The sequence below is a fragment of the Perca fluviatilis genome, chromosome 16, assembly GCF_010015445.1.
Source record: "Perca fluviatilis chromosome 16, GENO_Pfluv_1.0, whole genome shotgun sequence".
Classification (NCBI taxonomy): domain Eukaryota; kingdom Metazoa; phylum Chordata; class Actinopteri; order Perciformes; family Percidae; genus Perca; species Perca fluviatilis.
In genome coordinates, this window is record NC_053127.1 from 21,048,466 (window position 1) to 21,072,214 (window position 23,749).

The window sequence follows — 23,749 nt, forward strand, 5'->3', positions numbered from 1 at the left end:
TTTTATGTTTATATGGAAACAAAGTACAGTTGTAGGGTGCAGATCTTTTTAAGAGAAGACAACGGGACCATTTTGTTCTCCCTCACCTACCAAAAATACAGTCCATCACTATACAAGTTTGAAGAATTATATGCAGTATATGCAGTACAATTTGCAGATTGCTTTTCTTCTTCCAGCAATTGAAAGTACAAGAAAAAGCCTGCACCTTGCCAAAAATAATTTACAGTGCTTACCCTCATATTTGTAATATAAATAAGGATTTGTCTTGCACAGTGGCATACGGTAGAACAAGGATATATTGGTGAAAACTGTGGTGAACTCATATTGTTTGGAGGAAAATGCATAATATGCATAATAAAAACACAAAATAATAAGAAACATAAGCTGAATCTACAAATACAAGTATTTGTCTTTTATTTAGACAGTATGAAGGAAGGTGTTATTGCAAGCTTCAGTCTTAATCCACTAGTTCATTGTGTTTCAGGCACAGGTGTGAACATTTCATCTCTGGACACACAGTTATAACATTTATATGATAATTTACACATAAATTATCAAAATCGATTGAAAAATACTGTTTCCACTTACAGACATATTTCATAAGTGTTTAGCGTTGAACCTAACATAAAAGAAGAGCTGATAACGCCGATTAAGTTACGCCGTCATGTATGAATGGAGGAAAAATCAGACAATACATACAGATTTTAACAAATACAATATTATAAACTGGTTAATAACAACTAACATGGTTCACATATAGTATTCAGATAGACCGTACATACAGTACGTGCATCAGTCATATCAAGCCCCAGTAGTTCAATGATAACAGTCACAGTTACATGATGAATATATTATATCTTTGCTTAGCAGCACAGAGTATTATTGTATGCATTGTAGATACCTAAAGTATAAGTTAGATCTTTGTGTTATTGGGTGATGTGGGGATGACATCATCGGGTCTGTCACATGTATGTGATGTAGTTGTCAGGTATGAGGCCTGTTCTGCCATTGTACGTCGCCTGAAGCCAACCTGGTTCCACAGACGGGTACACTGCAGACACAAGCAACTCAAGTCAGCAAGTCCTTTATGTATAAAACAATCCTTTTTTTAACGTATATAATGACTCACATAGGCACCCATAATCCAAACCCATACACAACCTCTAAGCAAATGTTAGACTTAATTGAGTTTGCTGCTGGTTGTGTTCGCATAGCGCAGATGTACACTGATCTGTACACTCCCAAAATAAACAACCCACTTTAACAGTAAACTGCAAGTGTCCCACTGCTGCATCATTCATATAAAGACATGTTGAGCAGCCAAGCATCACTCAGACCCATATACATTTATAGTAAGTTGTAGCCTAGATCACGGTGTTTCTAAACATGAAAATAATCTCACAAAGAAGAGTATTCATTTTAGTTATGTTAATCCTTCGAACAAGTCGATTAACATCTGTGTTATATTATTAGAAGCAGGTAAAAATGTTCTATATAAGTAACTTAAGATTTTGAGAGAAACACTGACAGATAAAAAAAACAATCACAATAGTCTTGGGTGGCGCAGAGAGCCACAGTGCCTCTGCAAAATAGCCGCAGGAAGGAACTTCTTTTGGTTTAACGTGTGTACGTTCAAAAGTTGTTTTAGTCGTACTCGTGCAACAGAAAACTCAGATTGGACAGATAGTCTAGCTATCTGTCTGGATTCACCCTGCAGAGATCTGAGGAGCAGTTAACCATAGTCCTCATAAATCCACCGGAGTTTAAAATGCCAACACAAAGAAAGCAGAAGGTAACGGACATCCGGGGGAAGTTCTGGTGGCACCAGCAGCAATCATGGAGAATGATCTTCAAATTACATTTGAAAAATAAATCAAAACACACTCTTAAAAATGTGGCTTCTGAACAGCGAGTATCCCCATTTACACCTGGTATTTAAATGCATTCTATTTAAATACCAGGTGTAATTGCAGAGACCCATGTATCAGATGTCAGATGTCACTATCCAGATAACGAAGCAGATACAGATCACATTAATATCAGGTATAAATGTAACCAAAGATCCCTCAGGCAAATTAAAACTGTAATCTTACCATTTGAGAACACCGCCCCCTGTGGAAAACTGAGCTCATGGCTGTGCTCTGCCTCACAGGAGTAAAGAGCTTTTGCATCCCTAGTAGAAAAAATGGAATCAGTTAAAAATAGAATTAAGGAGGATTATATATATATATATATATATAACAATATGTTTTGCTTGTATAGATTTCAGGCTTCAATGACTTGATATGAAGTACTGACAAGTAATAGCTTTCAAGACTAGAAAGGTGGATTCTCAAACAAACCTTAAAATCAACATACCTTCCTGAGGAACATATGTCTAATGCTGAGGAGAATACTGAACTTTCATGCTGCGGTAGTCTGATTGATAATCTGTAACACACAAAACAGAAATGTTAGCTCTGAATACATTTCCTGAGATAATCTCCAGTTGTTACCATGAGAGTAAATCACTGTCACTAAAACAGCTAAACCGTTTTCTTCTTAAATAATGCAGACAAGAGCCAATCGGAAACAAGTTCCTGGAATCAGACCAATTAAAAACAACAGTTAAAAGTCGTGGAGAAAAAAAAGGATCCCCAAAGCCTGGCTCACACTACAGGAGAATTTTGAAACTGGTTGCAGCACACACTTGAGGAGAATCTTTGCAGATTTTCTTCCCTCAAATCTTAAACATGCTCACACTACAAGATTTGAAAATAGTGGAGCATCACACACTACAAGATATTCTTAAGATTATCTTGCCAGATTTAGCACCTCACGTGACGCGATCTCACGGGGAAGCGCATATAAACAAAATGGATACTGTGTCTGTGCATCTTTTGTTAGACCTGAATGTAGCAGATGATCATTGACCTAGATCTAATGTTTACATTAGCTAGTACGCTAGCAACTTTGTACACTCAACCGGTAGGTCCAAATCTGAAGCGATCTCTCCTCAGCTCTTCTCTTCATTCCGATTATGATACTCTTTTGATGATACATTAAACAGGCACTTGTGCTGTTGCCACATCTTCACCAGCCTTTCTTCCAACTCAGTTGTCCACCGGACCCGTACTACAGCTGCTTTCGCGGACATTTTCAAAAGTTTCCGTCACTTCCGTCTCCTTGCAGACCTGTCTCTCATTGGCTATTGTGGAAGTACTGACGTAATCATAGTCATTTCACGCCCAATTATAATCCTAGATATCAAACATTTTTGATATTATCGGGGCGGCCCCGATGTGTCTGTGAGCAGATCGGGAGGTGCAAGATTCGATCTGTGAACGCCTCACATTACCAGATAATCTGCGCCGAACATCGGAACCGATCAAGGTCCTCGACAAGATTTTTTCTCAGATTCTGAGGAGGGATAAATCGGGCATAAATCGGCCTAAAACTCCTGTAGTGTGAGCCAGGCATTAGATGTTAAGCCAACCAGCAAAATTCACAGGGATTCCTGATTTGATTTGTGTTGATTTTCATGTCAGTTGAACTTATTTTGTATAATGTTTGACATTTACAAATTTGACCTCTCCATACAGTGCCACTCCACCAAACTAAAGCACAAGATAAAGTGCTGATTGACTAGAGTATCTTTATCTCTGAGATATAAAATCAATTTTACAGACACTCACACTGATCCAGGCCTCTGGTAACCGTTGCTGGATGTGGCGGCTACAGAGTGTTTCACGGTCAGATCGGAGCCACAGCGGATATGTGAAGGTTTACGTTTGTGTGTTGGCTCTTGCGGGTCCAGCGACATGAGACTCTGTACCGATCCATGACAGCTTTTGTAATCTGCGATAGAAACACAAGAGATTAGAACTGAACATAAATCAGGGAAGTTAGAGCTGGGCAATATATCGATATTATATCGATATTGTGATATGAGACTAGATATCGTCTTAGATTTTGGATATCGTTATATTGTAATATGACATAAGTGTTGTCTTTTCCTAGTTTGAAAGGCTGCATTACAGTAAAGTGATGTCATTTTCTGAACTTCCCAGACTGATGTAACTGTTCTATTATTTGCCTTTACCCACTTAGTCATTGTATCCACATTACTGATGACTATTTATCAAAAATCTCATTGTGTAAATATTTTGTGAAAGCACCAATAGTCAACATCGTTGCAGTATCGATTTCGAGGTATTTGGTCAAAAATATCGTGATATTTGATTTTCTCCCTATCGCACAGCCCTAAGGGAAGTGACTACAACTTTTCATTCTGTCATCCCACTTCAGTCCTACAGAGATGTACGCACCCTCAGAGATGTGTAGGGAAGTGAGAGAGGAAGATGTGGAAAGCTGGTAGGGGAATAATGAAGAGGAGGAGGAAGAGGAGGAGGAGGCAGTCCTGTAAGGTTTTTTTTGCTGCGGAGAAGGAGAGGTAGAGTCCGTCACTCTGGTTTCTGTGACAGTGGAGGAGGTGCTGGATGCATGTCTTTGATCAACTGAATAAGTGCTCTTCAGAGAGGAGACAGAAGACAATCTCTGAACGGGTCGACCCTGCCTAAGGGAGGAGGCGCGCTCCACTGAAGAGTGCTGGATTGAGGCGGTGGACCTGGAGACGATGGAAGGAGATCTTGACTCTTTTACAGATGATAAGGAGGCAGTCGAGTTTCCTTTGACTGACAGACTCCTCTCTGTGGAGAGTAAAGAGGACATAGAGGAGGACACAGAGGAAGTCTGCTGGGCCGGAGTGAGCTGGGAGGCAGTCCAGGAAGAGGAAGGCGTAAGGTGAGGGGAGGCGGTGCTGTCTGTCGGGTGTTTCCAATCCTTCCTGCTTGAGGAGCTGTGGGACGGGGAGCAGGAGGAAGCCGCAGGAGCAGATGCCGGTGCTGTGGAAGACGGGTCGGGCTCAGCAGCAGGAGAGGACGGAGGAGAGGTCTGAGACAATCCGTTCTTCTCAGAGGAGTGTGAGGACAGAGACTCCTGGCTGCCCATCGGAGTCGTGCTGGGGCTGCTACTGAAGGTGTCACCTGGAGGGAGAAATGGAAACAAGACACATAATAAAAAGACTGAATAACAACATCAAGGTTAGTCCATCCCACCTCTATTTTAATAGGCCATTAACTCATTTGTGTATATATTACAGTCAAGCAGTCAAATCAGATGGGTTGTGAGATGATTAAAAAAACTGTATTACTTTTTTTTACTATTTTCTAATCTTTTTTTAGGAAATGTTTGATAGTTTTACATATTTGGGCCTTGAACAGCTATTTAAATTAAACCATCTGATGGGAAATCAGTCTTTGGTGGAACTGCTCCTTTTTTTACAGACATATTTTTTGTAAAGTGTTACAAGCCAAAAAGCTTGAAAACCACTGATTAAATCCTTAATAATGGGTTGTATGTAGAGAGACTCACTGTCGTTGTCTGCCAGGCAGAGAGCAGGAGGGTAAAGACGGGCCTTCCTCTTTCCCGAAGACAGACAGATGGCCTTGTTCCTCCGAGGAGTCGACCGAGAGGACGGAGCCTGAGGTAACGGCAGCGACAGGTCTGGGGCCTCACCAAAAATCTGGCAGGAATACACATGTCTGTTAGGTGTGTGTACTGTATGTTTATGCATGTGTGTGCATGTATATGTGTGTGTGTATTTGTAAGCGTACCTTGGGGTGGTTTTCAATGAGAATCTCCACCACGATGTTCTGAAACTTGATGTTCATCATGGCGGCCACCGTCTCCTCCTGCGACCTCAATAAAGTGGGGCCGAAGATCATTCCAAGGTTGGACACAGTCATCATGTTCTGGTCACTGTGAGAGGACACCCTGCGCACACACACACACACACACACACACACACACACACACACACACACACACACACACACACACACACACACACACACACACACACACACACACACACACACACACACAGGTGTGTTCCATGGTGTGAGGCTGATGTTCTTGTCTAATTGTCTAACAGAATATCGGAAATAGGAAGTAAATAAGAAATGAGTATTTGCATAATTCTAGAAAAAGATCACGGGTTATTGCATTTTCAAAATAAAATGTTCTCAGTCGAAAGGCACTGTACAATTATAGCACAGTATGTTTAAATATGTACATACTTGAGAAGGTGGTTGGTCAAGACATCCAACATTGCTCTGTTTTTTTCCGGCAGTTTGTATACAAGAGCATGAATCGCTCTCACTCTATACTTCTGGTCATCATACTCTGTGAAACAAGGAAAGAGCACAGAGAGATATGATTCAGTGGTGAAATAATGTGCATGACATACAATGGATGAGGTAGCAAATATCAATGCAAACACTGTTGAAATAACCATTGTGTCTATCATACTCTGTGTCATTTTGAAAAAGCAGTAAGGGATCTTACTTGCAGCCTTGATGAATTCTTTATGCAGTCTGTAGGTCAGTACTGGTTCTGCCAGGCACCTGCACACACATTAGAAATCATGAATTCATAATTCATGAGAAGTGTTACTCAAAAAAACTGCTCTGTTCTGTATTTCACCTGAAATAATTCTTGAGGCCGCTGGTTATAGTCTTGTTGTCCCAGGTGTCTGCATCCAGCTGCATGTCAAAAGGAGCTGTGGATGCTACAGGAAAGTAGATCATAAATGATGTAGCTGTAGTGATGGATTTAAATGCACCTGCTACTCATTATGTTGGAATTTAGCTCCCCAATGCAGAAAAATACTATTGTACAGAAAAAAGTGGGGCGTTTCTTACCAAACACACTCGTCATCAACCGCTGCACTTTGGAGTTGACTCCTCCAGTCCTGTACAGTCCCAGGGTGCTAAGGCCTACACATACATACAGACATGTTTTAACATACTTGATAAATCAATGTGTGTAAAATAAATACTGATTCGAATTATTATTCTCATATAAACATTTTAAGGACTAGGAATACCTCTTGTTTCAACCAGCTCAATACACTTCTTGACAAAGTTGAAGCCTGCCTCATTGAGAAATGCTGTAAGAAACCGACACATTTTTACCTCAGTATCTGATACATTGCAAGACATATTAATATGTGTTAATTAATAGAATCTTTTAAAATTAAATCAAAGAACAGTATAAATTAGGATACTTACTCTCCTCCTTTTTACTGAGCAAAGAAGGCAGAGTGTATATCTGAACAAAGACAGAAAAATAGCATGTGTTAGTATGACAAGTATGACATTTTAGACAATGGTGTTACTTTATCATTGTTATCGTTTATTTAATGGTAGATATATTCATACAGGTTCTTTTCCATCCATTGCCTCCATCCATAGCCGCCGGTTGGCCTCAGAGAGCGCTTGCAGGGTGATGACGCCATGTCTGCAGGGAAAGAGATCATTTTACCCGAGCACAATCCAACAGCATACCATAATGTATTTATTCCACAGATAGTCATGTGTTATGGAAACACATTTTCTCAGTTATCTTTCCCCTCTCACCTCTCCACCACCTCGATGTCGAAGCAGAAGCGCTTGTCGATTGACTCCGTCTTCCTTCTGACACACGAGCGCAGCCTGAACATCTCAGGTGTGCCATTCACCACGCCGTTCTGTTAACAGAGAAATGTGTTTGCAAAATGCACTTGACATGTGGTATTAAAGTCTTGTAAGGACCCTCACAAAGTGACTACTTTTAGGACCTTTTTTTTTTTTTAGATCAATTTTTTACTTTTAGGACGATTTTAGTGTTTTGCATGCTTTAGCCATAGACAGTATATAAACTGGACAAACAGATCCCGTTGCTCTGGAAGGATATTAGAAGCACTTTTCCGGTGACCGCTGAGCGTTACTGCGTAGCCTCCAACTGAGAGAGACAACGTAAATGTGACGTGAGCAACCTGTCTGAAAGTTGTAAGTCTTCTGGTAGCTGTGCCAAGAGAAATCTCAATCATTCCCAATCTTGCAGAGACGGAGAGCGTAGGTATATGTAAGGAGATAACATGGGCACAGGCTAATTATTGCTAACTAAAATGCTAGTTAACATTAGTAATTAAACTTAAACAGACAATGTAAGTCGAAACTGCCTGCGAGCTTCTCCTGTACTATACGGTAATTCCTCTACTATGCGACAGTAAGTCGCGTGGTTATGACACAATCGTTAGCCTATTTTTACAAAAACGTCTGTTACGGAGCCATAACGTGAAATACAAGGTAATGGAGCCTTTGTCGTGTTTCTTTAGAAATAAACAATGGACAAATAAAGTCTTTAAAAGCTTCAGATGTAAAGTTATTCGCTGTCAAAGTGACGTCAAAATGAATGGCAGGTGAGCGTTGGGAAGCATCAAAATGGTGCCATACGAGGTTCGAGTTCTGAAGAGAGGCTTATCCCCTTGGCTTTAGCCCATCAACTTTATACTTCCTACTTTTCAATTTGCGTAAAAACACCATAAATATTTACTTACAAAAACTTGACACTAGCTTGTAGTAAGTAATCTATGTCTTTTGTCGAAGTTGAATTAACAGCTATTTACCGGTAACAAGATACTGCAGTTAGTAGAGACTGTTTTGAAAGCTTTCTTGCTCTGGAATTCGAGTGCTTGTGGGAAGCTGCTACACAGAATTTTGTTTCATGGTTAAAACTACATCACCATATAATGACAATAATGTAACTCAGAGTTGTATAATCTGATTTTCATAGTAGATTTTAATGCGTAACGATTTGTATTAAATGGGCTAAAACATTTAACGTGCGGTTATTCATCTGTGCTACCAGCTCACCTGTCTGCTGGCTGGTCTGGCCTCTGTGTTGCTCATGGTAAACATCTTGGAGCCTTTTTCATAAGTACAGTAGTATCTGGTCCACACACTGCCCAATGGACCTATAATACATGACACACATTCATGCAGGTGCATTTGTGTACAAATGTGTTTTAACAAAAGAAAGTCTGATTGGGTAATTCTGGCATTTACTTTTTATTCATTGCATATGCATTACATATGCATATGCATTAAAGGTCCCATGACATGGTGCTCTTTGGAGGCTTTTATATAGACCTTAGTGGTCCCCTAATACTATATCTGAAGTCTCTTTCCCGAAATTCAGCCTTGGTGCAGAATTACAGCCACTAGAGCCAGTCCCACAATGAGCTTTCCTTAGGATGTGCCATTTTTGTGTCTCTAGCTATTGAGGAGGAGAGAGGGCGGTGCAAGGTGGAGGGTGGGGGTGTGGCCTTAACCAACTGCCACTTTTCTCGTTTGAAAGCCATGATGTCTCTCTCCCATGGGTTGGCCAAATTCTCTGGGCGGGCAAAGCAGAGAAAGGGGAGGTAACCTTGCTTGTTATGACCTCATAAGGAGAAGATTCCAGAACGGCTCATCTGAGCTTTCATTTTCTCAAAGGCAGAGTAGGATACTCAGGGCTCGGTTTACACCTATCACCATTTTAAGCCAATTGGGGACCATAGGCAGGCTGGGGGAACGCATATTAATGTTAAAAAACCTCATAAAGTGAAATTTTCATGCCATGGGACCTTTAAGTGAGAGAGAGAGAGAGAGAGAGAGAGACTAAGAGAGGAGAAAATAAGATTTGTGTAGCTCACGTTTCTCCTGTATATACAGATATCCCTCCATGGTAAAGCAGCTCGGAGCTTTGAAGTCTTCTTCTGCAGACCGGATCCTCTTCATCAGCCTCTCAACCTCGGCACGTGTACTTTCAAAGTTATTGCGAGCCTTATCAACATACAAAAGAAACTGCACTGAAAGGAGGCTTGCGTCCATATTTATATGAAACATACAAAATCTTTGAAAAAGTCAATCAGGGAATGGTTACAGAGTCCAGCTGAGGAAGTTACTAGTAATTATATTCTTATCTGATTTGTTTATCCAAGCAGTACATTGATTTGTCATTTGCATTTAAAAAGTACTTGCTTTTATCAAAAAAACATCTGAGACCCCAAACTTTGAAAGGATTCAAAGTGCCTGGTGAATTTTTGCAGTCTGAACCTAATGGAACGCAGATTAAGCTTCAATTTAACTTTGACTTTTTCCAGGTAAATCTGTCAAAAAGTGTGAACGGCAATATAAAATATGTGTATTAGACCAGGCCTTGTTCTATTGTGGCTGAAAATAGTTCACATTGTGTGTTTCAACATGTAAGGAGTATCAGGTGTGTAAGGTTACCGCTCTGGGACAGATGTTGCCAGATACATCAAAACTAACTATAAAATACTTTCTCTTAATGGCTAAAGAGGCAGGTAGACCAGATAAAGCAAGTGATATCAGGTCCACATTTGGTCTAGAGGCTTGCACACATACACACTTACATTCTGCAGGTTGAACTGAAGCTGCTGCTTGTAGGGTTCAAACTCACTGGCCAGCTCGTAGCCCTCATGGTAGAATGTAAACAAACCCTGCAGGAAGGCTAATAACTGAAGATCAGAGGGAGAAATCCGCAGGAAAAATGTTAGCTGGGGGCTTGGGAGTGTAGACTATAATGAAAGGATTACAAAAGAATGATTGTTTGTCATCTGTGCAATCAATCAAAATGGCCTCTATAGGAGAAAAAATCCCCAAACTTTGCCTGTTTTTTGGTTTGCTGCCCTTATTTACTTTACAACAAAGAGTTTCCCTCTCTCCATGCAGGAAGTGCTTCTACAGCAACAGGAAGTGGGCTTTACTGATATCTATCATTAAAACGTTTTTATCAGTGGCCAAACAGTGTGTAATGTGTGTTTTCTTTCTGTTTTTTCATGATTATGTTAGTACGCACACTCACAATCCTTATTGACTTGGCTGCAATTATGACTTAATTTTTACTTCATTGTTTACATATATAATAATACAATAGTGATGAAAAATTGTCTCCTGGTCAGAGCTGTGAAGGCCCAGCAGCTCAGTTAAATTGTGCTAAAGTTGCATTTAAACATGATGTATATATGTGAACTCACCGGCTCAACAAATTCAAACTTCTTTCTCTCTTGCACTTCTTGGATCTTAAACACATACTGCAACGATGCATCGTAAAAAACCTGCCTGTCCTTACTCATCTGTGAATCAGCCTGCAACAAAAACAGAAACAACACCCATCCAGTATTTTTTCTTACCTAACACATGTGGGAGGAACTTGGTGTACATTTTTAGGAGTCTAATGATTTACCTCGTGTAGCTGTGATTCCTTCTTTTTGGAGGACAGGCTGAGGTGTTTCTCCAGAACAGAGTAGTACTTTTCTGTCTCCTTGTCAAACTGCTTTTTTTCCTCCTGAAGAAGACAGGGATGTACGTAGAGAGGACATTACCAAAAAATAAAAGCAAACTTGGGAATTTTTACATCTGCTTATAAAGGTCTTTAAATTCACATATTTTGTTTACATAAAACAGAGAGAATTTCACACTTGAGTATATCTCCCTTTCCCAAGTCATTTACAGTACGTCTCATTCATTGGAGCTGTTGTTTTTAATACAAGTTCAATTACAATATGTCCTACTTCAAAGTCCAACTACCTAATTAGTAAATAAATAAACAACAAGACTACAGCAACAGTCTACAGCCATGTACTTAACGCTAATCTTAACGCTAAGATCAGCGTACTAACATACTCACAATGATAATGCTAACATGCTGATGTTAAGCGGGTATAGTGTTTTTTTTTACTGCTAAGTAAGTATTGGAACCTTGAACATGTGTAGCAAATTTCATGGAAATCCATCTAATAATTATCAAGATATTTTAGTCTGAATCACAAATGTGAAACTCATTGTCAAAAATTAAGGGATCCCAAAGTCAGTAAGATTTATCCTCTGGGGATCATGAATGTCTGTACCAAATGTAATGGCATCCACCCAATAGTTGTAAAGTTATTCCAGTCTGGCCCACTCTCATGGTCCGACCAACTGACCATCAGACCGACAGACTGGCATTGCCCTCCAGAGAGCATTGCTGCTAGCGGTGCGGAAAATACCAAAATGCCACAAATCAGTGAGGCCACAGTGAGGTTGCTACAGAGAGACCATTAATAATCTAAATGAAGAGACACTGCCAAAATATTTAGGATAACAGCTATTTTCCAGAACAGCTGCAGTTGCAAACTCCACATGTCCAACCACTCTTTCTTGCTCAACAACATCAGTGTGAGGATGTGCTGGTCACACACTCTTGCCAAATTCTACAGGCTGAGGAGTCACTTCGATCAACACCCAGAAATGAGCTGTGATTTCACTTTCAGGGTTAGTCATAGCTGTGACTAGTTCTATTTTTTGAAACTCTGACTACTGCATGCCACTGCTATCCTTTCTTTTGGTCTGAGAGAGAATGAAAAGAAAATAAGATAAACTGAATTACAAGACTTGAGACAGCTGCTGAAACCAGACACCCAGCTCACTTTGTGTTTATACAGCCTCAGTGAGTTTAACTGTCTGTCTGTGACGTGCGCTCTGTCTTCCCTCACAGCGTCCGTTCCCATGACCTTCTTACTGACACTTGACTGTGATCCATCGTTTATCAGAACAAATTGGATTCTCTGACCACTGACTGGGAGACTGACTGGAACTAGACCAGAGCAGGATGATCTGTCTGATCACCACCTACAGTGTTAGATAATTAACGCATACAGACATCAAGTACTGGCCTTGTTGAAACATCAGCAGTTTGATGTTTTAAACATCACTTTTGAGTCAAAGCAAAAACAATTTACTGGTTCAGTGTTACTTTGTGTTAATAATCTAATCAGCTTGTGTTAAGCTGTGATTCTAACAATCGCAGATGTACCTTAACAGCTCCAATCTGCTCCTTACGAAACCTCTCGAGCGGTGAGATCAACACGTCATCTGCGTTCTGGATCTGAGAGAGGAAAAACACACAACAGTTAGCTCAATGTTTCATAACAGTAAATACTAAGACAGACAACAGCTCAGTCATTGTTCCATTAAGGCTTCTGTAGTGGCTTCAGCTATTTTTTTACTTAAAATTGGTTTTGTCAAATCAGATTGCTCAATAAATGCTTTCTTTTGTTTTTGTGACAATTGTGTGCCAAAGAGACAACTTTCTTTAAATTTCTGCTACATTTTAGAGTAGATGTTGACATGAAATACTGACAAAGAGGTAAAATTCAGTCCTTCATCTAGAATCTCCTGCATTCAGGGGATTTCAAAATGTTTCAAATGATGTTAATCTATTGCCAACTTCACACATTTGTTGTTTGTGAATATCTGTGCTAGGTAAAAGGATTCAAACTAAAACAGCCGATTTCAAGAATTAAATATCTCTCAATTGATATATTGTACCTGTGGTTTATTTATTTCCTGGTTACATACCAAAAATATCATAGTAACACCCATAGACTGTACAGATACATATTTTTTAGTTTTATATACAGAATATGGTAACAACCTGTACAAACCTCAGTTAGAGTCACTTTATGAACAACTCAAGGACCTGCTTAATTATTATCCAACATTATGAGCATAATCATTGAGCTTTTTTTGGACTTTGCTCATGGTTGTTATCCAAGTCACACAATAAGAGTTTATAGCCATGCTAACGGCTCAGTTAGGCTGCATTTAGGCACAATGTGGTGCTTTGAGCTAAATGCTAACATTAGCATGCTAACATGCTCACAATGGCACAATAGTTTACAGCTAACATGCTGATGCAAAGCAGGTATAATGTTTACCATGTTCACATCTTATTAATGTGTTAGCGTTTGCTAATTAGCACTAAACACAAACTACAGCGGAGGCTGATGGAATATCATCATTTATAATAATCAATCATGATACAAATCTGGTAATATTTTTGCAGCTGGTCTTACAGCATGTATGATAAACTTGCTGTTGATGTTGAGACTTGAGTCAAGCAGTAAGGAAGGCAGTTATCAGAGCTCTACAAGGTCTCGGCCCTATTTAGTCATGAGTCTAAATAATGCAAGTCTCAGTCATGTCTTGCTTTGTTCTGTCTAGCTGATTTAAGAATTAGACTCTAAATAGTTTCCCAGCCCTGCACCATGACTTTACTTTCACTTCACTTAGGTTTAATACCACACCAGTACCCAAAGAAAGGTCTCCTTTCCTCTTTTTTCCTCACATTACAATATGCAGGATGAAACTGAACACTAAGAGACTGAAGGGCATTGTCAAATCATAATAATAGTCCTTTCAGGTTGAAAAGGTAGGTATTTCAGAGGAACCCATTTGCTGAGATTGCCCTTTAACTCAATAATGACGGTATTAGTGGAAGTTCAGACCTATCTGCAGCGTTGCAGTGGAAAATCATACAATTAAAACACACACACACACACACACAGAGAAAGAAAGAAAGAGAGAGAGCAGACACACACACTAACACACACACACAAACACACACACACACACACACACACACACACACACACACACACACACACACACACACACACACACACACACACACACACACACACACACACACACACACACACACACACACACACACACAGGACGCTTTTATGGACTTTCCCAGGCAGTCAGGCCTCTGCTCACAGTCTCACAGGGGAATTGGCAGAATAGGTTCCACATGGTTCCTCTCTAACAAGACCATGCACATAGCCACAAAGCCACACACACACACACACATGCATGCACCCCACACACACACACACAGCGCTATTCATAAGGTAGCATACTATGCACATACATTGCACATGCGCAGAGGTTTGCCTGCACATGGACTGTGACAAACTCCCCTTCACTCCCACATAAAGGCTGATGGAGGGTCTGTAAGTCAAAGATGTTTTTCTGAATCGCCATGGAGCACACACTACCGCTGGCACAAAGTTCACAACAAATGTGTCAATCAGATATGTGGGAAAACCAGATCAGACAGTGAATGTGCCTGACAAAGACTGTAACTTCCAAACTGAAATCCTGGAAAATATTGGTTCAGACTTTGATAATAACAATTTGGTTTAGATGGGCTTTTGGTCTCACGTTGTATTCAGATCAGAGCAAGATGTTTTGAACACGGAGAATTGCTTCTGTATAATTTCTTTCTAAAGCCCTTCAGATGTTTTTGGTTTCTATTCCTGATGGAATCAATATAAATCACAACCATTTTATTGATGTTGATTATATAGAGAAGGATGGTGTACAGAGGCAAATAAAGTTGCTGTTAGACAGTTTTTTAAATGGACATAAATACCTACAGAAAACGTTTGCTAACTCTCAATAATTAATAAGAACAAAGCTTTACATTGTGTAAAATACAATGCAACTAATGCATAGAGTAAGTTGACCTATTTATTATACCACTAGCCCTCAATTTAAAATGGAAGATCCCAAACATCAGAATGTCCTCAATTTTCTATTCTCTCGCTCTCTTTCACATACTCACAAACACACAAAGACATGTTTTCTTACCAGTCGTTTTCTCTCCTCTTCCACTGTGCTCAAGAGCTGAGAGAACTCCTTTAAGGACTGAGCTGCAAAATAAAATTTACACTTTTTATTTTATATATTTTGCTGTCTCAATATCTTGTTTTCTAGATCATTGGTGAGGTTTTCATTTTACCTATACTGATCTCATCATCAGTCTCAGCATCTCCAATACATTCAAATTGAAACTCCTGCAGAGACTGAGAGAACCTTTGAACAGCAAGAGAAAGACCTGGGAAAAAAACAGAATGAAGATCTTTTAGTCATTGAAAGCTGGCTATTTCCACATAATGCACAATAATGCTCTTGGCATGAGCATGCTGCCATCATTGGTCCAACACAATGTAAAACTCCAATTCCCCTTCAGGCTACAAGCAGCACCACTTATTCCCTCCTGTAATAAACTATTAATGTATTTGCTACGAGCCTCTTGCATATCATCCACTGCCAAGACATGAGGTGTCAAAGTTGGATCTAACAAACGGCCACACCCTGCAACAAAGTACTCCACAGCCATAGTGTTTACATGTCCAAACAACACTCCAACAATAAAGTTTTATACCATGGTTTATTCTTTGAGGTGCATGAACACTTGGCACCACAAGGCTGCATTCTCTCACTCACACACTTATAACACTAGTCTGCATGCCAGCTGCTGTAATGCACTATTTCAATTACACCATTGCATTATACACTGACAATAAAACCATTGACATGTCATTTAGTAGCAGTTCATAGCAGATTCCTGTCTGGAAATCAGGAAAAAGAACTGTGGTAAAGCCATAGCCTTATAAAACTAGGGTAAAGTTCAATGCATGAAACACAAAAGCACTGTAAACTGCTTTATCCTATGCTGAAAACTTCACTTATGTGGTTTCCATATTGTTATCTAAAAGCACAAGATGTGGGCCAAAGTATTATTAATGTCTTCTGATTATGTAAAAGGTAACATCAAAGCTGTTTGAGGAAAAAGTAGGGCTGTAATTTAACATTTTCATCAGCAGGAAGACAGAAAAGGTTTATTTGCCATAAGTAAGTCAAGCACTTCAATTATTCATGGAAATACACCTGACATTTATAGGGTAAAAAAATAATTGGTCCCTTAATTCTTAATATATAAAATGTGTTCAAATATCTTACATACAGCAGTCTACCTACTGCGAGTTTACGTGATTTCTGTGATTCCGACAGCTTCAGTGTTGCATGGACCACTACAGAAAAATCATTTATACAACAAACCATAAAACTCTACAACATTTCACCGCTGAGTGTGAGATAACACTGTCATTACCTCATTTATTACACTACTGCACTAAGCACAAATTGCACACTCATGTCCTACTTAGACTACATATTTTTCTATATTTTCATACTATGTATGCTGGTTGTATATTTTTATTCTCTACTTGTATATATGTTGTACATTGTTTTGTCATTTTTTTCAAGTTTGAGTAGGTGTTCTTGTATTTTTACTTTAATTATTATTATTTCTTGTTATTCTGTGTGGATGTTGTGTTTCTTATACCTGCTGCTGTAATACAGTAATTTCCCAGTTTTAATATAGTACATCTATCTATCTATCTATCTATCTATCTATCTATCTATCTATCTATCTATCTATCTATCTATCTATCTATCTATCTATCTATCCCATTTGCTGCACTAAAAACACTGATGTGAGATGAACACAATGAAAACTACCAGATTTTCAAAAGGCTTTACAGTCAGTAACGGTAATAAATGTCAGCATATCACAAATAGCAACAGCATTGTATCCTGGTAATATCATATTGTGGTGGCTCTGGTGTTTGATGTGCCAGTGTACTGTACAGTAAGACATGCCAAAGGACCTGAATGCAGCTACAAAGCGTAAGTGTGTCTGAGCTTAAACTGGAGATGATCAAAAGAAGCTAAAAACAAATGGGAGGTGCCTGCTTTTTGAAAGTCTTCATTAGCTGATTATATATTATGACAGCCACCATTAAACTGTGCAACAGTTATAGATGGAACCAAACTTACTAATAATAATCAGCAGATCAAGACAGGGACTCAAGCTCAGGTAATAAGCAGCATCCTCTTTAAGGGCCTCATCATGTCAGTTGACACTAGAGCTGAAAATCATTAGTCAATTAATGAATCAGTTAATGTAAAGAAAAGGAATCGACAACAATGTTGAGGATTGGTTTACATTTAAGTCATTTATAAATAAAAAATGCTTAACATATGCTGTTTCATGCCTCTAAAAATATGAGCTGTTTTACATAATTGTATTGACTATATTAGGGTTTTGTACTATTAGTCAGACAAAACAAGCAATCAAACCTTAGAGGCCAAGGTGATATATGGGCATAAATGGGATTTAGCCAAAATTATGATTTGATTACGCACAAAATAACCTACAGATGAATTGATAATGAAAATGACTGTGAGTTGCAGGCCTGGTGGATTCTGTGCTTTAATACATTTTAAATAAACAGTTGACATAATAAATATGCAGGTTTTGGGGTCCCTGAAAGGCTATGGATAATACAATAATGAACAGCTATGATGATGGTAAAGCAAATAGGAACATTCATTCTTAATTTGACTCATCCCTAGGTTAAAAACTCTATCTTCAAATCGCAAAAAGGATATAAAACCAGTCAAGGAAATGTAAGTAAGCTATAGCCTATAATGTTAAGATAAGTAAAACATCTACTCTTGTATGACGATTTTGACTCTATATCCTATAACACTGTAACTAACTACCTATCTTATTGTGCTGGTCATACCACCCAATCACAATTCAATGTATTAAGCTATTAAAGTCTAATGTAGGCTAAACCTCTTTATTTGCACTGTATGCGCTAAACTCACTACACTGGCTCTGTTTGAGTCTGGATGGCCTTGCCATATACCTAATGCCCAGGTTAGGCTATCAGGCAGCAGACCGTGCATCTGGTTGAGTACTAACACTAACAATCAGTAAAGTTAACACGCACTTACTTTTTACCCCGAAACCCAGTTATTAATCATCGTGAACTTACTTCTGAGGGCAGATACGAGCATGTTTCCATCTTTGATGAGGTCTTTTATAAACCTGTTGGTGCGCTCCAGCTCTATCTCATGGCAGTGCAGTCGCTCTCTGAACTCCGGACTGTCCAGAAAAGAATCACTAAACTCCAGCGTCGGCAGACCCATCAATAAATTAATGCACACAGCTAATTGTTAGATAACTAAAGTAAGACACGTTAACTGTCTCCTCGGTGCGATTTAAGAGAGAAAACAGTGTTTCAATGGGCTCGGAGAAAATTGGTCAGAAGATTCTTCCAGCTCCTTTTTTTCATGCCTTTCTCACTTTTTTTCCCCTCAGAACTTCCGGACACTGAAACACACCAGAGGCCCTGACAGAGAGAGTTTGGCTGTGCTACGCGACGAGCTCTACTGCTGCTTCTCTCGCCTTTTAAAATCAATATGTTCAGATACAACGTCGCTTTGACTTCTTTATGGCCTTTGAGTCGATACAGGAAAGACCACCAGTCGCGGAATCAAAGCAGTAGCTAGAGCTGACTGTTGGACGTATGGAAGCGGTCGGCAAAGACTGTGTCGCTAACTCCTTCTACATACGGCTCTAACTGAAGGCCTGTTACTATGGGAACGGGAGACTCCTGCTGGCGCATGCTGAAATCAGTGCAAAGTTTGCGAGATTCATCATATATATATATATATATATATATATATATATATATATATATATATATATATATATATAATATTAATAATAGCAACATCATTAATAATTAAATGTTTTGACATTTCTTTGGATGGCAGTAGGCCCATAGCCTAGTTCAAGTTGAAGACTGAAATTATGTCGCACATGAAGTTGAGGCAGCTGGTAGAGGTTGAAGTGACAGTACTGAAAGAAGCCTAAATGGCAGCTCAAAGAAAAGTAGCCTACTGAAAAGAGTTGAAGTTTTAATTTAAGTGCAAATGCTAAATATGGTTGACTTGTCAGTTGAAAGTTCTGAAAGGAATTGACAAATCAGTTGTAGTGCAAGAACTGAACTGTCAGTCAAATATTGAGTTATAAAAGAAACGTGTCAGGTTCCGTAGAAGTGAAATACTTGAAGTGTATAAATTTTATAGGAGTTTAAATTATGACCAACTGACAATTCAACAGATTCATTTCTGTGGGATTTTTTTTTTTTAACATCTTAAAGTAGAAATATGACATTTTTGAATAGAAGCACATATAACCTTAAGTAGCAGAACATTTTGACGTTTTGATGAAGTTTCTATTCATGAATAAAATAGGAATTTACCTTTTATCTAATTATTAGATGTTGCTATACAGTAGGATGTAATTAAAAATGACTTACATACTCTGGTGAAAATATCCACTAAAAATCCTGAAAGTATACGACGGATAAAGTTAAAACTATGTCTTACCTCCTTAACCCCACAGCACACATAGGCCTACTTTAGTAGTCTAATAGACTAAAGTGACTTGTAGGTTTGCAGGAATATTCATCACAGAATACTTTGGAATATATTAGGTTAAATGATTTATGTACAAGTATACAAGCATAAGGTTCCCTACAGAAAAGTTACAGGCTAAAACAGGCCCTCAATTGTGAAGGAAAGATCGTTGGGATGTATGCCAGCTTAGCACTGGGAGGCACAGCCCATTGCTGAGTGCTGGCCAAATGCTCCAGGGCAACCACTGAATAGACAACATGTTTTCTTTTTTGACAGTGTGATGTGACTGACTAAGCACAACTGCAAATTTATCATTATACTTGTTACTGTACATCTTACTTGAGTCTGAGAGACTGATGCAAGACATGACATTTTACCTTGGAAAAAAGGCTTATCTTAGCACTCATAGCTTGCTGAGAAGTGTCTCTATTTTTTGTCCCCCCTCAAATCAGCCCTACCATTACTTCAAAACCTTTCATACTGGACCACGTTTCAGCTCTCTGTTGGTGGCCCAGCTGCTTTATTGACTCAGTTGGGGACTACTGTATCTATCACTCACTGGAGAAGAATTAAACACCATGACTACTTCAGTAAACAAGCTTTAAGTAGCTCTGTGTATAGCCTTACACACATACAGACAGTACAGAGAAATGCAGACAGCATAGGGAAACACTGCAGAATTGTACCACAACTTGTTTTTTTCTAAATGTAAGGTAAGCAACACATTCAGTTACTCTCCTCACAGCTGTTTAAAGGCGTTATACGGGTTGTTATTTGAAATACAAAGTGTGATATTTGTAAGGCTTGCAACACTTTTTCTACTTTCTACAAATACTGAGTACACCAAACCTGTGGTAATTTTTTACAGCATTTGTTGTAGCAGACACCAAAAGCTTCAGAGCAGCTGGTGGTGCCAAGACCACAGCCAGGAGCCAGCAGACAAAATGTTCATCAAAAATGCCGACTTGCGAAATCCCCGCCACCACCATGAATTATTTCTGCGTAGTCGACCCTACAGGGGGGAACTGCCGACAGTGGCAGGTAAAGGTTTGCTGCAAACATCGGAGTTAGTGATGTTCTGAGATAACTCATTCTCAACTTTAAAAGACCAAAACTATTATGTTTTAATGTGATTTTGTTGCTCAAATATATTATATATTAATAAGTGCTCCTCATAGTGTGTTGTGGTTTACTGAATGGATTTGAAAAAATGATGGCCTTAATGACAAGAAGAAAAAAAAAACTGGAACAATGAAAGGTTTGAGTAAATAGAAGAGTATGTAGTTCCTACTATAAACATCCAAAAGTACCACTATTTATGCAGTTTTGCTTCAACTTTAGGTCACTATCATAGACAAATATAAAACATTGTATCCTCTTCACAGATATCGGTTCAGGGTGAATGATTGAGCATAATTGTCATCACAGTTATTTTTATGGTGTTCAAAGTAAATGGGCCTAAAGGAGCCACAACTGACATCACCATATTTAAAGGTCCCATGACATGGTGCTCTTTGGATGCTTTTATATAGACCTCAGTGGCCCCTAATACTGTATCTGAAGTCTCTTTCCCAAAATTCAGTCTTGGTGCAGAATTACAGCCACTAGAGCCAGTCCCACAATGAGCTTTCCTTAGGATGTGCCATTTCTGTGTCTGTAGCTATTGAGGAGGAGAGAGGGGGGTGCAAGGTGGAGGGTGGGTGTGTGGCCTTGACCAACTGCCACTTTGCTCGTCTGAAAGCCATGATGTCTCTCTCTCATGGGTGGGCCAAATTCTCTGGGCGGGCAAAGCAGAGGAAGGGGAGGTAACCTTGCTCCTTATAAGGAGAAGATTCCAGATCGGCCCATCTGAGCTTTCATTTTCTCAAAGGCAGAGCAGGATACCCAGGGCTCGGTTTACACCTATCACCATTTCTAGCCACTGGGGGACCATAGGCAGGCTGGGGGAACGCATATTAATGTTAAAAAACCTCATAAAGTGAAATGTTCATGCCATGGGACCTTTAACAAGGATAACCTAATGGCTTGGGGGTTCTCCAGCTCAAACTAAAAAATAAAAATACCAGATTGGAAGGATTTCAGGAAATGTTAAGCTGTAATGTGTTGAATTACTTCATAACTCAAAATTTTGTTAAAAAGAAAGGAATTTGAAAACAATAACTAAACTTAAGTGCCTAATTATTCCCTGTAATCAGGCACTTTTAAAGCACACTTTTTTTACCCTCTCTGGTATGTCCTGACTTCCCCAGGATTTCTCCTCTACCCGGACACTCCTGCTAAGATGGAGACCACATCACAAGAAGCTTTCTGCTTCAGACCCGTCTCACAACATGACAGAGGCAAAGGTCTGCAGTCTTATCTCAACCTTGAGAGTGAACTAATTTTATCTGTTTTAAGATAAGCAGTGAGTGAGTTGTGTATGTGTGGACATATGAGCCATACAGTGCCGAAAACAGGCATGCCAAGCAGTGTGATATGTTTAATGGATATATTTGTGTTTTGGAAAAAGATCTTGGCTCTGTGTGTGAGGGCAGAGAGTAGAAAAGTGATTTTCTGAGTTCTTTTATTTAAAGGTTTAACCAGTCATACTGTCATTATAATGTGATACTAATACTAATAAAAAGTCATTCATAATTCAAATATAAAAGAAAACATCCATATAAGGTTAAATGTAAAAATGCTGTTACTGAAGCAAAGCAAATTTGGATCCTACTGACCTAAATACATTTTGTAGCCTTCAGTCTTAATGTAAATGTAAGTCAAAATTGCTCGTAGAAGTGATATAGGGTCTTAATTAAAATTGTATAACAATTTAATATTCAAAAACAGAGCATTTATTGAAATGAAAGAAGACTAGTATAATATGGTGCCACTGAATGACGCTGGAAGAAGATGACTTGCACCAGGCATAACTAAATTTACATAAAATAACATATGACAGTAGATATATTAAGGGAAATCGTTAAGCCTGAATTATAAGCCTTTGATTAAAAAAGTAGAAGACTTGTAGAGGTGGAAAAGTCTGCCAATGAATCTTTTGGGACAAGCAACAGTTAAAAGAGTTTTACCAAGGCCTTAATATGTTTCCAGATGTTGCCTCCATAGACAGAAATATGGTATGTTTCATGGGATGTTTAATTAATGTGTATGAAATTAAACCCTTACCAACATGATGGTTACCCTTCAGGAGACCATATCGCCCTGAACACACAGCAGGAGTCCCTCCGTTCTCATCCCACATCCTCGAGACAAACAGGAAGAGAAAACAGCAGCAGGGGCTGGAAACCAGGGGAGGACGATCAAGAAGGCAACCATGATCAGACAGCAGGGACAAACGAAAGAGATACGACAAAGATGCAGTCTCAGTATCAGAAGGACTTCCCTCCTCCGTCCTCCTGCTGCAGAAGGCGAACACCTGCCTTCCCACAGCCAGACAACATCGGCATCAACCCTGCCTTTAGGTGAGAGTGAGTTTGTTGACATCAGTCTAGCTGAATGTAGAGAGCAGCTCATCAGTGTCCATGTGTTTTGGTTCACAGGATCGACTTTAGCACAGTGCAAAGAGAGAATTACCCTGGTTGGCCCATCATGAGTCCCATGTGTGCTCGGAGGCTGAGAGCGGCCTCGACTGGGAAACCAAACATGAAAAAATAAATAAAAGAATGTCAAAAATAAGTCAACTGCAGCAAATGTCTAATTTTATCAAATGTCTATCAACCCTAGCTTGTTATAATCATAGTTCACACAGTAATAAACATGATTTTATAAACCAGTGAAAAACAGTTTTGTGGGATTTTGTGTTATGTGTGAGTCTTTGAATCACTTCCACAGTCTTCTTATAAATAACACTAACATTTTTAACCTAACTCCTCAGTTTAGACATAATTTAAGTGAAATTGAAGTCAGAGGTGTTGAGTTCTCCTTCACTA

General features: G+C 39.1%; 2 protein-coding genes across 3 annotated transcripts; one reads left to right on the forward strand and one right to left on the reverse strand.

Moving 5' to 3' along the window:
* Positions 1-397: 397 nt before the first annotated feature.
* arhgap42a (Rho GTPase activating protein 42a) lies at positions 398-18,752 on the reverse strand. Its single transcript, XM_039777688.1, has 24 exons — positions 18,389-18,752; positions 15,499-15,594; positions 15,348-15,409; positions 12,724-12,795; positions 11,116-11,217; positions 10,907-11,017; positions 10,283-10,387; positions 9,560-9,689; positions 8,739-8,839; positions 7,461-7,570; positions 7,263-7,341; positions 7,113-7,152; positions 6,929-6,991; positions 6,744-6,818; positions 6,526-6,610; positions 6,388-6,446; positions 6,120-6,225; positions 5,655-5,814; positions 5,413-5,563; positions 4,308-5,024; positions 3,675-3,837; positions 2,359-2,430; positions 2,094-2,173; positions 398-1,051 (listed from the first exon to the last, which is right to left on the reverse strand). The coding sequence occupies exons 1-24, from the start codon at positions 18,540-18,542 to the stop codon at positions 963-965; spliced, it is 2,982 nt and encodes a 993-aa protein (XP_039633622.1). The 5' UTR covers positions 18,543-18,752; the 3' UTR covers positions 398-962.
* Positions 18,753-20,206: 1,454 nt separating this feature from the next.
* Positions 20,207-23,563, forward strand: si:dkeyp-69c1.9. Of its 2 annotated transcripts, XM_039777689.1 has the most exons (5): positions 20,207-20,533; positions 20,689-20,861; positions 22,070-22,165; positions 23,008-23,281; positions 23,360-23,563. In XM_039777689.1, exons 2-5 carry the CDS (start codon positions 20,765-20,767, stop codon positions 23,472-23,474), a joined length of 582 nt encoding a protein of 193 aa, XP_039633623.1. In that variant the 5' UTR covers positions 20,207-20,533; positions 20,689-20,764; the 3' UTR covers positions 23,475-23,563. The 2 variants fall into 2 exon arrangements, with proteins under 2 accessions (XP_039633623.1, XP_039633624.1); XM_039777690.1 differs by lacking the exon at positions 20,207-20,533 and having other exon boundaries at positions 20,589-20,861.
* Positions 23,564-23,749: the final 186 nt, after the last annotated feature.

What these genes read in the sequence shown, in the direction of transcription:
- arhgap42a (XM_039777688.1), bottom strand. Translation starts at nt 18,542, where the DNA reads ATGGGTCTGCCGACGCTGGAGTTTAGTGATTCTTTTCTGGACAGTCCG. An exon ending in AGAATTCATCAAGGCTGCAA is followed by an intron (nt 6,226 to 6,387) that starts GTAAGATCCCTT and finishes CTTGTTTCACAG; the next exon opens with AGTATGATGACCAGAAGTAT. An exon ending in TTGACCAACCACCTTCTCAA is followed by an intron (nt 5,815 to 6,119) that starts GTATGTACATAT and finishes GTGTGTGCGCAG; the next exon opens with GGTGTCCTCTCACAGTGACC.
- si:dkeyp-69c1.9 (XM_039777689.1), top strand. Translation starts at nt 20,765, where the DNA reads ATGTTCATCAAAAATGCCGACTTGCGAAATCCCCGCCACCACCATGAA. An exon ending in ACAACATGACAGAGGCAAAG is followed by an intron (nt 22,166 to 23,007) that starts GTCTGCAGTCTT and finishes GTTACCCTTCAG; the next exon opens with GAGACCATATCGCCCTGAAC. An exon ending in GGCATCAACCCTGCCTTTAG is followed by an intron (nt 23,282 to 23,359) that starts GTGAGAGTGAGT and finishes TTTGGTTCACAG; the next exon opens with GATCGACTTTAGCACAGTGC.